Source organism: Sapajus apella, unplaced genomic scaffold, assembly GCF_009761245.1.
Source record: "Sapajus apella isolate SASKATOON/1434 unplaced genomic scaffold, GSC_monkey_1.0 scaffold7, whole genome shotgun sequence".
In the NCBI taxonomy this organism is placed as follows: Eukaryota; Metazoa; Chordata; class Mammalia; order Primates; family Cebidae; genus Sapajus; species Sapajus apella.
The window spans coordinates 2,504,984-2,520,786 of record NW_022436947.1 but is presented as its reverse complement, the minus strand read 5'-3'; the positions used below and the strand labels follow the sequence as shown (position 1 = coordinate 2,520,786).

The window sequence follows — 15,803 nt, the reverse complement described above, 5'->3', positions numbered from 1 at the left end:
CTCCTGACCTCAGGTGATCCACCTGCCTGGCCTCCCAAAGTGCTGGGATTACAGGTGAGAGTCACCACGCCCAGCCTAGATTACATTTTAAACTTAGAAATTAGATAAATTACAGAAGGTAGTTCTGAGGGTCTGTATCTCTTAATTGCTTATACCTTTAAATGGGAGCAGTGACCGTCTTTGAAAGATTAAAATAGGTCAGGAATGGCAGCCTGCCCTCCAAAATGAGTAGCCTGGGAATGTTATATAGAATTTTATAGCATCATTAGTTGTCCCTTATGGTTAGGGAATATTTTGGGCAAGTTAAAACTTTCAGTAATTTTAACTATTTTAATGTTTCTAAATTGTAGGATATTAATATATTAATATAATATTTTTGCTGATCAGTTATGTTGTACAGTAGTATAGTTTGTGGGATACAAAACTGAAAGGAGACTTATCCTTGGAGATATCCAGGAAAATACAGTTAAGAAAGCCATTTATCTGTTGCTAATATAAGGTTAGTAATACATAACCATATAATCTGTAGGATAGTATGACATTTCTGCCTTTATGCAAAATTATTGAATCAAAGTTTGAAGTAGTGCTTTCTTTAATGGATTTTATTCATAAAATCATCTTTACTGTAATCTGTGTTCCTTGACTTTTCATCAACATTGAAAACATTTTCTCTTAATTTTTTCTCATTAACATAATGAACCATATTCATTTTTTGGTCAGTTGTAAGCCATTCTTTTATTCCACTTGGATTGTTCATTTTAAGTGAAGGAGGCGGAGCCTTTATTGTATAAGCAGACATTTTTGAAATAACAGGATATTTCTTAGTCTAGAACTTGTATATTCTTTAACATTATAAGGATAAGATTAAACAGTTTCTGTGTTTCAGTTAACTATTTAACTTTATCAGAGTTTCAGGCATATCCAAAACACTGAAAGCTTATTAGCACCTGCATAGTGAATCAGTTAAAAAAGTTGTCCTCATTTTGCATTTTGAATTCTGAATAATATTTCTATCTACACAGCAGCCCAGAAAACAATAAAACTGTCACTTCATATAACATTGCATCGTTCCTGGATTCTCTACAGTTGTTTAGTTCTCCTCAAGTAAGCATATGCTTCTGAGACATTCTTTTACTTCAGGTAAAAATGAACTGAAAACAGAAAAATCATTTTGTCTGTTTCTGCATCAGTTCTATAAGGAGCAAGTAAATTTCTTTGTTTTCGTTTAGGTAGGATGTTGTCGTAAGGATAGATGGTAGTGTTCAACATGTTAAAGATGTTAAAGATGGGTAGTAGGAATTCAGTGAACATTAGGTATCATGGATCAAGGTCAGGTTTAGTGAGTCAGATACTCTTCAGTAACAGGCGGCTCATGAAAGCATTAAAGCTTAAAGTTGCTGTGAGTTCAGCAAGCCGGGGGATTGAGAAGACAAGCAGATGGGTTAAAACTAAAGGTCAGTAAGTGGGCAAGACTAGTTAAATGAGGCAGATACTCCCTAAGTTTGGAATTCCAGAAAGGTGCTTGAAAAGGACTGAACCCTTCAAGCCTACTGCTGTTAGTGTGTAGAGTTCTTGAGGAAACAAGCATTTTGACATAACTTAATCACTCTACTAAGAAACTAAGAAGATGAAGGAAGCTGGAACGTCTTGCTGGAAAAGGAATGAGGGAATGAAAGGGTAAGTTTCTGACTAGAATTTTGTGATTTCAGAACTTGCAGGAAAGCTATTCTGTTTCCTTTTGGGTTAGATTCTCAGGCACTAACAGCTGCTAGAATAGACATTGGAAGGCAGAGCCAAAATAGATCAGTATGCAATTTTGTAAAATTACTGAGGATGTAGAGAAAAGTAATTTGTGAAACCTCTGAAATCATCTGCAGCTCCATGTTTTTGTTTGAACTGAATAACTTAGGACTTAAAGAAGTCAAAGCCATCAGAAAGTAACATATAGTCCATTCAGCTGAATAAATGTCATTTTGGTGTTAGCATAGAAAAGAATCTTTAAAACTTCTTTCCAAAAAGCACTCAGTATTGACCCATATGTTCCAATATAGTTGTGAACCATGTACAACTGATGTTTGACTTGACTCAACATGAAAAGAATTTAACCAGCTGTCCTTGCTGAATCTTGTCTCCTGAATATGGTAAATGTTTTGTTTTTAATCTTCTTAATACCTTAGATTTCTACAGACCCCACTTTTCTCTTGTAGTGTTAACTGATACTTATTGGATAGTATCTATAGTATACCTGGCTGTTCTGTTCTGTATTCTGCCCTACTACTAGTTTACATGGTAGACTCTTCTCAGTTATGTGAAGGGTATGTTTTAGATCAGGGACTGGCACTATAGCCTCCTGCTTTTTTTTTTTTTTCTTTTTTTTTGAGATGGAGTTTCACTCTTGTTACCCAGGAGTGCAATGGCGCAATCTCGGCTCACCGCAACCTCCGGCTCCTGGGTTCAGGCAATTCTCCTGCCTCAGCCTCCTGAGTAGCTGGGATTACAGGCACGCACCACCATGCCCAGCTAATTTTTTGTATTTTTAGTAGAGACGGGGTTTCACCATATTGACCAGGATGGTCTTGATCTCTTGACCTCGTGATCCACCCGCCTCGGCCTCCCAAAGTGCTGGGATTACAGGCTTGAGCCACCGCGCCCGGCCGGAAACTTTTTTTTCTTAATCATGATTAATAACTTTCTTACTGAGTGGTATTTAAAATGTCATGTTGACATTTTATAAAATCATATAACCCCTAAAGTCGTCTTTTTGTGCAAATCTCATACTTTGGAAATTACTGTTCCAGGGAGTATTCATGTTAAAGGAAAGCTGATTGAACTGTATATACCCAAGCCAGTAAGCAGAAATGACTGGACAGAAATACAAGCCTGTGAGACAGCGAGATCTAGGAGATTCCTAGAGAGGTCCATCTAGATCTCCAGGGTGAAATTACCTCATTTAGCTCAATTTCTCACCTCTCCTTTAGTGCTTTGGTCCATGGGGGTAGATGATTCTGCAGGATTTTACCAATTGGTTCCATAATGGGAATGTGAAAGGTTCCTGGCTGTGGGAAAAGCTGCTTATCAAAGAGAGGCCTGATAGAAATGCTAGGGGAAGTGGCTGTGAGTCTGCATTATAGAGGGGAGCAGAGCAGCAGAGCATGTTACTAGGACTAAGCAGTTGATTGACCTGAGTCTGGATACCATGTATGAATATTTTGAAAAATTCCTGTTATAATTTAATTTACTCCATTGTGTTAGAGGGAATACTTCTCTGCACATGGTGTTCTATATATTTATTGGTTGATGTGCTTTAGGGTCTAGTAATTATTTATAGCAATAGAATCTTACTTTCCATTGTATCCCCAGGTTGCTGAGTTGCTTTAGTTATTTCTCTATTTCCTTATCTTAGAGATTATGGACATAATTTGCTTCTGTCATCTTTTCATTAAAAATCTAATGGGAATGAAGAATTACACATGAATGTTTAAGTTCTGTGATACTGATGATAGGTGTCTGCATTTGAAAAAAGTGTTTTGAAAAGTAAAAAGGACAGTCAAGCACCTATATGATGGAATAAGTGTTATTTTGTATATTTCTGTCAAATTTTAAAAAGTGTGTAAAGCCTCACAAAGTCTTTTATGGTCCCCTTCATTGTCTCAGCCCTTTCCCCAGAGGAAACGCCTTTTGTGAATTTGTTGTATATTCACTGTGACACAGTATTCCTGCTGTGTTGTTTGAATAGTTCTAAGGCTCACGTCTCCTTCATGGCAATCTTGTTTTCATTTTAACTTCTTCCTTTATCATTGGGTTGTCTGTCACCTCTGTCTTTTGATATTCTTATTTCTTTTCCCTTTTTTATTTCTTTCTTTGTTTTAGATTTGGGGAGGCTCCAGTTAGCTTCTGTAGCTATCACCAGCTGATGAGAACTTGTCTTTTTTAATAGATAAATCAGCCAATCACTTTTTCTTTGATTCTTTTCAGCTATTGCTTCGTAGCCAAAGATAGCTTTGATTACTTCTAGTTTTGTATATAGAAAGTTCTGGATGATAGAAGGCACCAGCTATCCAAAATGCAAGTGTTACTGTATCAGAATTGCAGCTCTGCAAGTAAGTATCAAAATATAAAATTTAGCAGGCTGCAACTTTTTATGCCATGTATCTTAAATTCTATGTAACCCACTCTAGGACTTAATTTTAAAGTAACTATTCAAGCTTTTCTAATGTCTCTTAAGAGGAGAAATATGCTGATTTCCTAAAGCAGGTATGCCCCAAAACAGGATGGCATCGATCACTGCCAGCTGCCAAGACCCTTTGTTTATATTAATGAGAGAGGATAGGCAGGGCATGGAATAGAGCCCTTGGAATGCAGATTCTTTAGTATTCCTTTTCTCACATTTCCATCATCACCATTCTGATTAGCTTCAAACATCCTACAAGCTTTTCCCAGTCTCATTCTTTATAATTGTGTGATACGGATTTTCACAGACAAGTGGGCCAGATTTTTAACATTTAAAAAACAGTAATCTTTGATTAATGATGGAATTCTGGAAATTTCTTCTACAATGGGCATTGCATTTTAAATGTTCGGCTTGTCATGGGAGTTATTTTGGGGGGTGATACTAGTACCTATTTCTGATTATAAACTTACAGGACCATATGAACCAGAAGATTAAGAAGAATAACTTTTCTGAGCTGTATAGCACCCTTGTGGGTGCATTTTCTGGAGGAAAGGAAAGCTGCTTTGTTTTATTGGAAATGACTTGATGTCACATTTGGAAGGCAGACTGTTGTAATTGTTTTTTCCTGTTGCCATCTTTGGCATAGTACTCTTTCTTTCCTTTCCTTATGTAATAAACACATGCCTGAAAAGGTTAGCATATCAAGACATATAAAATGTTTTCATAGCGTCTATATAATTATGTTAAGACATAGGTGATGAGTTTGTTTGTAAAATGAACCCTATACTTTGAACTGTTTAAATATATAGTGGGTTAAACTGAGTGTATATATTAACAAGAGCATATGGAGTAAGGGAGTAATGTTTTTTTAAAAGGTTAACTACAAAAGGATTTGTATAGGTGGGCTTTAAGCTGAATTCTAGAGGAACAACAAAGGTAGGTGGGAGAAGTTGGTAAGAGTGGGTTAGAAGTTTGAGGAAGATGTAAAAAGGATCAGATTAGTATAATAGTTACTGTGCAGCAGTAGTAATCACTTTTACTTTCGTTCCACATAAAGACACAAGGTATTTCTTTTCTTTCTTTCTTTTTTTTTTTTTCTTTTGAGACAGAGTCTGGCTCTGTGAGCCAGGCTGGAGTGCAGTGGCACCATCTTGGCTCACTGCAACCTCCAACTTCAGGTGATTCTACTACCACAGCTTTCCGAGTAGCTGGGATTACAGATTTGTGCCACCATGCCCAGCTAATTTTTGGATTGTTAGTAGAGACAGGGTTTCACCATATTGGTCAGGCTGATCTTGAACTCCTGACCTCAAGTGATTCGCCTGCCTCGGCCTCTCAAAGTGCTGGGATTCCAGGCATGAGTCACCACACCCTGCAACACAGGGTTTTACTTGTATACTGCTTTAGATCTCTTCCTGCCCTGGCCTAGACTAGAAATTGGCCATAGATCCTTATACAGTTCCCACATGATTATGTGAACTCGCAACTTATTTTGGAAGAAATGGAGAGAGGAACGTTTCTCTGCATTTGGGGATTCAAGGGGTCAGGGAAATAAGCTTTAAACTTTTGGTTCTATACCTTTCTACCTGTAGCTTTCCTTTCACTAAAGGGTTATGGATCTTATGTCAGAGAGAAGGGAAGTGTCCTGTCTCAAGCCCACTGTGACGTGTGACCCTCAACTAGTGTACTTGTGAGAAGGGCTTTGGTTGCCACACTAGAAAATGTGGGAGGGCTTCCCTTCCGCTGCCCCCATTTATAGACATGGGGGTGCCTCCATTGCTTTGTATGCTGTTGACATTTTCTCTTCCCTCTTTGTTTTCCCTAAGCTAAGCTCTAAGCTAATTCTGTACAAAAAAATACTGATTGTTTTTGTCAATTGCTTGCCGTTAATGCCTGATAATGTACAGTAAAATAGGATTCTGCATACCATTAAATATGTCAAATATTACAAACTTTAAGGTTCTTTTGAAATTACAATACTAAACTCAGTTCACTTTTGCTTAGCCTTCACAGTTGTTGATCACATAGCATGGTCATCCACTCACAGCTTAAAAAAATACAGGGAGCATCGGAGAGAATGGGTAAAGTAAAATTTTGATGTTTTTAAAATAGCACCTAAATCTATGAAAGTTGATTTGGTTTCTTGTTTGTATGGGAGGGAGAGGGTGGGTAGTACTGGGGGAAGGGGTGGATATTGGGAAGATAGCATGCACTATATGAAATCATGTCAGAGACCACCTAGGCTAAGGTTGTAAATTTTGCTAATACAATTTAAGTATTAATGGAAGTTTCAGAAAAGGCAGGACCATAGAATGGCAGTGTTGGGAATTACAGTGGGCTTATTTTTTTCCTCCTGACTTACGGAAGGGGATTTTGAGAATAGCAGTATTTGAGTACAATTTGGAGAGGAGGCTTTGTTTTAAAGTGACTTGTCCATATTCCCTGAGTGGAACTGGCTGCCTCAGTACCACCTTAGGCTCTGATACATTGGTGAAAGACCTGGAGAAGAATAATATGCATCCTCATTTTTATTGTATTCTTGTGACTCAGGTGTTCTCAAAGATTATAATTCATGAAACTCATGAAAGGGTTGAACAAAAGAGGGAGACAAGAGAGTTGTTTCTCAGTAGAAAATTTGGTAGAAACAGGAATTAACAGAAATTTGATGTTTCTATTAAAATGAAAAACACTTCACTTGCTAGAGTTCTAAATCAAGTTTCTAATTCTAAAAACTTGGATGTGTAGTTAGCATACAAGGCCTAATTAACTATTGTAGAGGTTATGGGACAGAGATACCTCCATGTGTTTATAGGTAGGATTTTTGTTGTTGTTGTTGACAAAAATAACTTCGTCTAGTTCTCCAGTCCATTATTTTATTTTTTTTACTTTATACACTAAAAATTTGGATTGAAAAAATGAAAGCTGTAAGAAATCAAATATTACTCAAAAAGTGTTATTCTGATCCCAGCTTTGCAATTCTTCTACATGAAGCCATGGACTAGACTAGAAATTAGCCATAGATCTTTATACAGTTTCCCACATTATTATGTGAACTCAGCAGCTTATTTGCCAAAGCCAAATATGGTTTACTTACTGGTCTCCCAATCCTTTTTGCTTCTGTAAGCTTTATCAAAGATATCACTCCAGTTTGTAGTGCTCTTTTTTCTACTTTCCTTTGGTCTAAGTCCTATCTTTCCTTCAGATTTTGCCTATTTATTTCATGAAGCTTTTCCCAGTATCTCCAGTCTTGGTGGTAATTTTAGTCTATGCATTCCTGAAGTACTACCTAATTGAAACACACATTTGACACTTGGATCATGTTATCTTAACTTATAACTTATTACTCCATTAATATACCCTTGGCCAGATGCAGTGGCTCCTGCCTGTAATTTCAGTATGTTGGGAGGCTGAGGTGGGAAGATCATTTGAAGGCAGGAGTTGGAGATCAGCCTGGGTAACATAGCAAGACCCTGTTTCACAAAAAAATTAAAAAAAAATTAATATGTCCTACTTCTTTAGCAAAATCATTGGCTCCTTGAGAGGAGAGAACTTGTCTTATATGCCTCTTCGTAATTCCATTGCCTAGCACAGCAGATGTGGTCACTAATAGGTTTGATTCTGTGATTTGTATCCATTGTTAGTGTGACAAGATTTTTTTTTTTTTTTTTCATAATTTAGGTTTTTTTTATATGACTTTATGCCCACAAAACCCAAAGATAAAATACATTAGATTGAAAATAATTTCTTGTATTATAAGCAGATTTGGTTCATAAAATAGGCTACTTTTTATAAAATAGGCACTGTTTTCCCTAGTTCTTATGAAAAACATGGTTTGGGCCAGATATCTTGACAGAAACCAAAGTTACCAGCAGTTTTCTTTTAAAATTCATTGTTGGTTTAGCCAAATTGTACTTCCATGGAATAAGCCCAAATAAATTTGTTAAATACTGCATGGTTATGCAGCCAGATTGTTTTCAAATATCAACCTTAAACTCCCTTAAGCAGAACTTAAAAAATACCAATAAACAGATACTTGCTGTTTTCAGTATATTTCTGTATCTCAAATTATTAAGTGTTTTATTATTTCATTGTTTTAAAGATAATGGCTGCTATTTGATAGCTGTATTTGTTGTGTTTGCTACAGTTATCAAATTTTTTTTATTTTTTATTTTATTTTTATTTTTATTTTTTATTTATTTATTATTTTTTTTCTTTTTTTGAGATGGAGTTTCACTCATGTTACCCAGGCTGGAATGCAATGGCGCGATCTCGGCTCACAGCAACCTCCGCCTCCTGGGTTCAGGCAATTCTCCTGCCTCAGCCTCCTGAGTAGCTGGGATTACAGGCACGCGCCACCATGCCCAGCTAATTTTTTTGTATTTTTAGTAGAGACGGGGTTTCACCATGTTGACCAGGATGGTCTCGATCTCTTGACCTCGTGATCCACCTGCCTCGGCCTCCCAAAGTGCTGGGATTACAGGCTTGAGCCACCGCGCCCAGCATTATTTTTTTATTTTTATTTATTTTATATATATATGTGTGTGTGTGTGTGTGTGTGTATATACATACATATATATATATATATATATTTATTTATTTATTTTTAAAAGACGGGGTTTCATCATGTTGGTCAGGCTGGTCTTGAACTCCCGACCTCAGGTGATCCGCCCGCCTTGGCCTCCAAAGTGCTTGGATTACAGGCATGAGCCACCATGCCCGGCCCAGTTATCAAATATTTATGGAGCACCCATTCATTTGTAGGGAGGAGTTATTTTAAAATGCTTTTTGGAATTTATAGAAACAGATGCTGTTTTAAAAAGCTTACCAGGGAAAATGTGTACAACTATTACGTATCCATAAAAATTTTAAAAAACACGAGAAACTCACGAGGGATACTTGCTGGTTTGCTGTATTTCTATTTGTAATTGTTCATATTTTAACTGATAGCTGTGTCTTCAGGGCACAATTAATATTTAAATGTAAGTTATTAAGCAAAAATCAGTTCTCTACTTGATGAAATGTTTGATTAGTAAAACTTCACCCTGATTTTATTCGAAGGCCTGAGCCATTAGTTTAACAAAGGACTGAAATGATTCCACTGTTGCATTACCAAAACATTTCAATACTTTTAGCAGGAAGACTACTAGATACATAAGGGTTTTTTTGTTTTGTTTTGTTTCAACTTTAAAATTTTGTCATTTTAAAATTCCTTAACATAATTAGGGTACAGATTTGAAATGAAATTTTTTTCTTAGATGGTAGGAAGCAAAAAGCCTCTAATAGCATTGACATTCTGGTATGAGCTTATCATAGTACCCTTCTAACATGAGCGTGAGGCCCTCACCAAAGCCTTGATAAAAAATATTAATTTCTGAAAACCCCACTTGGCTCAAAGACATTGTCCAGAGCTCCAGTTTTGGACTTTTACCTGTAGTCAGTCATACTGTTATCTGGGGTTATACTTGTTAAGTCAGTATTTTAAAAAATGAAACACCCTGATTTTGTTCACTTTTGTTTTTATATAAAAGAATCTTTACAGTCAAAATGTACTTCTAGATGCTGTATTGAAATTGCTGGCAGAGTTTATTCTATACAAAATGAACAATCTGGCCCCTTGTTTTATTTGTAAAGGTTCAATGTATCTATGCCTGCCTACCTCAATCTGCAAGGGAGTGTCAGAAAGGCCCCGCATTCGCCAAGCCGTGAGTTATCACTAACTTTTCAGATGTGTTAATGAATGTGGAACAAAAGCAGTTGTGTTTAAAAGGAAAAAGGACCACCAAAATAACTTTTATTAGAGTAGCAGGCGTAAACCCTAAACTGAATATCCAAATTGTGTCAAAAATAACCTACTAGAGATGAGCTTCTAGAAAACCTATTGTTGAACTGCTCTGAAGCTATCATTTTAGCTATAAATTACTGTTGTTAAAATTTTATATACCCTGGTTGCAAATTAGAATGTTAAAAATATTTTTAACCAAGTTAAAACAATTTGAACAAAATCTTACCCCATCTAAAAACGATACTATTTAGTTGAATTTAAGTTAAGCTCTTCAGTATATGACCATATAAAGGGGTAAAGTTTTAACCTTTTTTGTTATTCACATGTGAAAATACAGAAATTAAATGATTGAATCACATCCTACATGAAAGTTTTTGGAGTGCTCCAGGCATATCATGTGAAGTACAGAGGTATTTATATCTTTTTTTTGGCACCAGTAGTTCTCGCTTCAGTAATTCACCAGTAGGTTTTCATTCATCGGTGATGTGTCAATTTTAGGCTAAAATAAAACACCTACATTTCTTAGGGCTTATCATTCTATATAGAAAGAGGAAACATCCTTATGAGTTTTTCTTTTGTTTTTCCAAAGAGATTCTAAGCAAAAAAATTGTAACTAACATCTATATTTTGTTATTGGAGCTAGTTACCTTTCTTTTTCTTAGATTCTTTAACATTTTGAGTAGATAGCCATATTTGATAAGCAGGTTGGATGCTTCTGTTGCTTAGGAGGTAGGTGTATCATGTTATATGAAGACAGAATGAATTTTAAAATGTACCCAGTTTGGCAATATAAAAAAGCGCAGACTACATAAAACTTGGAGGTATGGAACCTTTGGACGCATGAAAGTTAACGTTTCATTTAGGCAATGTGCCTTTGTTTGACTGGTGTGTAAGTCCTTCTTCCAGGTTTGTACGCTCTTAAACGCGTTACTCTACCCTCTCTAACTCCTCCCAGCAGCAAAAGGGAGACACTTCAGCTGGAACAAAATAGTGGAAGAAATGGCGTCTGGGGTTCAGTGGGGATTCGCAGTGTGTATGCAATGTTTGCAAGATTATTTTTTATGTTTTTCAATTACTGTAAATAAAAATATATCAATGCTTAGTGTCAAGAAGGGAACATTGTATACCAATATAAACTTTGTTAGTGGGTCTACAAGTTGCTTAACCTCTCGGGGCCTCAGTTTTCTCATCTGCAATATGAAGGAGTTGGACTCGATAATCTTTAAAGTCCATTCCTGCTCTAAAATCCTGTGCTTTTCTGAAGTACTCTGTTTAACAGAATGCATTGCTTTCTCACTTTGACTATTTGAATTATGTATGCAGTACACTTACTGCAACTGCATGTTGTCTAAAACAGTTTTTCTATAGGATGTATGTAAAAACTAATCCCTCTTGAGCTGATTGATAATGTGTGTATGTAGCCACACATAAAAAGCTAGTAATAGTAGGGCTCTCAGAAAATGCTTTCCAGTTGTCTAACCTTGAGTGTTATTAACTCTTCTATATTACAGGAGATACTACTCGTCAACGAATCAAATTCAGTGATGACAGAGTATGCAAGAGTCACCTTCTCAACTGTTGTCCTCATGATGTCCTTTCTGGAACTGTATGTATTTACTAAATGTATTGTTTGATTACTGATATGCTGCAATAATGAGCGACTTGATAAACTCTTAATTCTGTGTTGAAACAATTGACTTGTGAGGAGGGATTTGCATCCTTTATTGTTTGTTCACGGTGATTATTCAAATCTTTAATGGGTTTCCTCACAGAAGTGGTTGATGTGTTTTGTTTTACACTTTTTTCTATTCTTCAGAGCAAAAAAATTTTTGAAAGCATGTTTCGTTTGGAATACAGAAGTAGTTATATAGCATTTGTACTTTAAGTTCAGAAATAAAATAACTTATTGTTAAAGTAGTTCTTTTACTGTTAAACAGTAGACTTTGTCTAGTACAGTATACAGTTTTGTTAAGATTTGTACACAGTTATATTGTGGAATGAGTGGGGAAATGTATAAGTAAATACTTATATCCACACAGCTTAATTTGAGAGTATTGTCACTTAAAATGTTGCTCCTGTACATACTTATACTCAGGTTAGGTTCTGTGTCTGCAGAGATGCTGATCTTAGAGTATCATTGTTTTACTTTGGAAGACCACATGATGATGGACCTGTTGGAATATGGGACAAATAATTTGATTCTCTGACTTTTGGATTTGGTTGAAATGATTACAAGTAGCTTCCCTTCATAGCTGCATCTGATGCTGGAGGGGAGCTATATTAGGGGCTAAACCGCAAGCTGGCTTTAGTTCTCATTTGCCAGAAATGACTGAAATGAAGAAAGATTTCTGATTTGCCTTTTCAGAAGCAGTGAGTTTCTCAGTCAAAGATAGCTAAATGAGTAGTTTCTTTCATAGGAAATGACTTTGATAGAAAGAGTTAAAATTAAGGATGTGCCCCAAAGAGGTATGTCTTAAAGCATATGCAACAGGAAACACCTTTGTCTTTCTAGTAGGAATGACAATTGAAACTTCATTATGTTAATAGGAAAAAAGAGCATAAGTTTGTTTTAAAGTAATACTACAAGGTGAGAAACCCAGTTTCTGAGCCCTGGAATTAGGAAGGACTGTGACAGATAAACATAATAAACTCTAAACTTTTTTTGAGATGGAGTCTTGCTCTTGCCCAAGCTGGAGTGCAGTGGTGCGATCTCAGCTCAGTGCTACCTCTGCTTCCTGACTTCAAGCACTCCTCCTGCCTCAGCCTTTGGAATAGCTGGGATTACAGGCTCACACCACCACGCCTGGCTAATTTTCATATTTTTAGTAGAGATGGGATTTTACCATGTTGGACAGGCTGGTCTTGAACTCCTTACCTCTGGCCTTTTTTTTTGTTTGTTTGTTTGTTTTGAGACAGGCTGTGAACACTGCCCATTGCAGCCTCCACCTCCCGGGTTTAAGAGTTTCTCCCTTCAGCCATTTGCGTAGCTGTAATTACAGGCACACACCACCAGGCTCAGCTAATTTTTGTATTTTTTGTAGAGACGAGGTTTCACCATATTACCGAGGCTGGACTTGAACTCCTGGCCTCAAGTGATCCTCCTGCCTCAGCCTCCCAAAGTTCTGGGATTACAGGCATGAGCCACTGTGCCCCGCCATAATAAACCCCTTTATCTACTTTCTAACATTTTCATAATTATTTTCTACTATGCTATATATAATGCATCTGAAATCTATAAAATCTATGATTGTCTGTAGTATACTCTGATTTTCCATGTTTAATATTGTGTAAAATTTAACCGTTAAAATTATTATTATTTTTTTAACATTTTTAATTTTAAATTTTATTTAATGGCTAAATTACCACTTGAGATACATTTTGAGAACAACATTAATAAAACTACTTGAGGCCTGGAGTTTGAGACTAACCTGGTCAACATAGTAAAACTCCATCTCTACAAAAAAAAATTAAAAAAAAAATTAGCCTGGCATAGTGGCATATTCCTTAAGTCCTAGCCACCTGGGAGGCTGAGACAGGAGGATTGCTTGAGCTCAGGAATTCAAGACTTCATGTGAACCGTACACACCACTGTACTTCGCCCTCGGCAACAGAGTGAGACCCTGCCTCCAAAAAAAAAAAAAAATTAGCAGTTACAATTCAGTGTTTTTCATTCTTCATTTAACAGCAGAAAAGAAATAGGCATCTTCAACATAAAGAGGTGTGAACTATTACACTCTGTCCCAAAAAGCATTTGTTCTATAGGGTTTGACTGCTAAGAGGCCATAGCTCTGTAATAAGCTGTTTGTACATAGGGTGAACTGTTAAGTTTTTCGAGTCCTTAAGGACATCACTGTATGACACTGTTGGAGTCTCACAAAGTCCTTTACCTAGTCCTCAAAACTCTGCCTAAATTCTGAAAGGTTCACAATTCAAGTAATCCTCCCATCTCAGCCTCCCAAAGCACTAGAATTATAGGCAAGAGCCACTGTGCCTGGCCTTAACTGTCGATTTTATAATGCTTTTTCTTTGTTGTGTACCCTAAAGATTTCATGATTAAGGATTGCCCTTTAGTTTTCCAGACATTGTGCCTAAGATCTGTCATTTGTAGGAGAATATGATTTACCAATATTTTAGGTTATTTAGAAAAAGAATACAGAAAAGCCATGCATGGTGGCACAGGCTTATAGCCCCAGCAATTTTGGAGGCTGAGGTGGATTGCTTGAATTCAGGATTTCAAATTCAGCCTGGACAATATAGTTTAGATTTTGTCTCCAAAAAAAAAAAAGTATCCAGAAATGCATTTCCTGCCTGTTTTTTCATTATAAAGAGGTTGGAACATTATATCAAGCATTTAGAGATGGAGAGTGTAATTTGTTTTAGTTTTTCTTTTCTTTTTTTTTTTTTTGGGACGGAGTTTCGCTCTTGTTACCCAGGCTGGAGTGCAATGGTGCGATACCGGCTCGCCGCAACCTCCACTCCCTGGGTTCAGGCAATTCTCCTGCCTCAGCCTCCCGAGTAGCTGGGATTACAGGCACGCGCCACCATGTCCAGCTAATTTTTTGTATTTTTAGTAGAGACGGGCTTTCACCGTGTTGACCAGGATGGTCTCGATCTCTTGACCTTGTGATCCACCCGCCTCGGCCTCCCAAAGTGCTGGGATTACAGGCTTGAGCCACCGCGCCCGGCCTTAGTTTTTCTTTTATAATTAGTAATAGAGATGGGGCGTCACCATGTTGGCCAGGTTGGTCTCGAACTCCTGACCTTGGGTGACCCACCCATCTCAGCCTCCCAAAGTGCTGGGATTACAGGCATGAGCCACTGCGCCCGGCTGGAGAGTGTAATTTGTAAAAATTGTCTTCATGACTGACAGTTTGGAATTTTGTGGAACTGAGTTTCATGAAAATGCACTTAAAAGATTTTACCTTTCATTACTTTGGCATAACTAATTTTTTTTTTGAGACAGAGCCTTTACTCTGTTGCCCAGGCTGGAGTGCAGTGGCACGATCTCTGCTTAATGCAACCTCCGTCTCCTGAGTTGAAGCAGTTCTTCTGTCTCAGCTTCCTGAGTAGCTGGGACTATAGGTACATGCCACCATGCCCAGGTAATTTTTGTAGTTTTAGTAGAGACAGGGTTTCACCATGTTGGCCAGTCTGGTCTTGAACTTCTGACCTTGTGATCCACCTGTCTCGGCCTCCCAAAGTGCCGGGATTACAGATGTGAGCCACCTCGCCTGGCCTGGCATAACTAATTCTTCAGTTAACAAATTAATCAGGGCCTGGTGCAGTGGCTCACACATGTGATCTTAGAACTTTGGGAGACTGATCTGTTGAGGGGTTAGGAGTTTGAGACCAGCCTGGCCAACATGGTGAAACTCCATCTCAACTAAAAATACAAAATAATTAGCTTGAAGCCTGCGATCCCAGTTGTTTAGGAGGCTGAGGCAGGAGAATCACTTGAACTCAGGAGGTAGAGTTTGCAATGAGCTGAGATCGTGCTACTGTACTACAGCCTGGGCAAAACAGCTGAGACTCTGTTTCAACAACAACAGGCCGGGTGTGGTGGCTCACTTCTGTAATCCTAGCACTTTGGGAGGCTGAGGTGGGTGGATCACCTGAGGTCAGGAGTTCAAGACCAGACTGGCCAACATGGTGAAACCCCATCTTAAAAAAAAAAAAAAAGTATATTAAAACAACAACAACAACAACAACAAAAAGGCTTGGATTATTTTTCTGTTCCTCTAGAATATTTTCATATTGTAGTCTCTCTCTTTCCCTCGTTTTGGCCCACTTGGTTTCTCCCTAAATTTACTGTAGGCAGTATCCCCTTTCAGATTTAGGCAAAACGAAAAA

The 15,803-nt window shown here is 37.4% G+C and overlaps 1 protein-coding gene across 10 annotated transcripts in view; it reads left to right on the top strand.

Moving 5' to 3' along the window:
- The window catches only part of LOC116550087 (putative RNA-binding protein Luc7-like 2), a 64,049-nt gene that overhangs the window by 4,712 nt on the left and 43,534 nt on the right, over nt 1-15,803 (top strand). For 2 of the 10 annotated variants that reach the window (XM_032275842.1, XM_032275841.1), the window contains one exon: nt 11,465-11,559. In XM_032275842.1, coding sequence (XP_032131733.1) covers nt 11,465-11,559 — 95 coding nt within the window. Of the gene's footprint in view, nt 1-43; nt 2,142-6,175; nt 6,253-8,903; nt 9,874-11,464; nt 11,560-15,803 lie in introns of those variants that run through there. The other 8 variants (XM_032275837.1, XM_032275833.1, XM_032275832.1 and 5 more) reach the window with 8 other exon arrangements.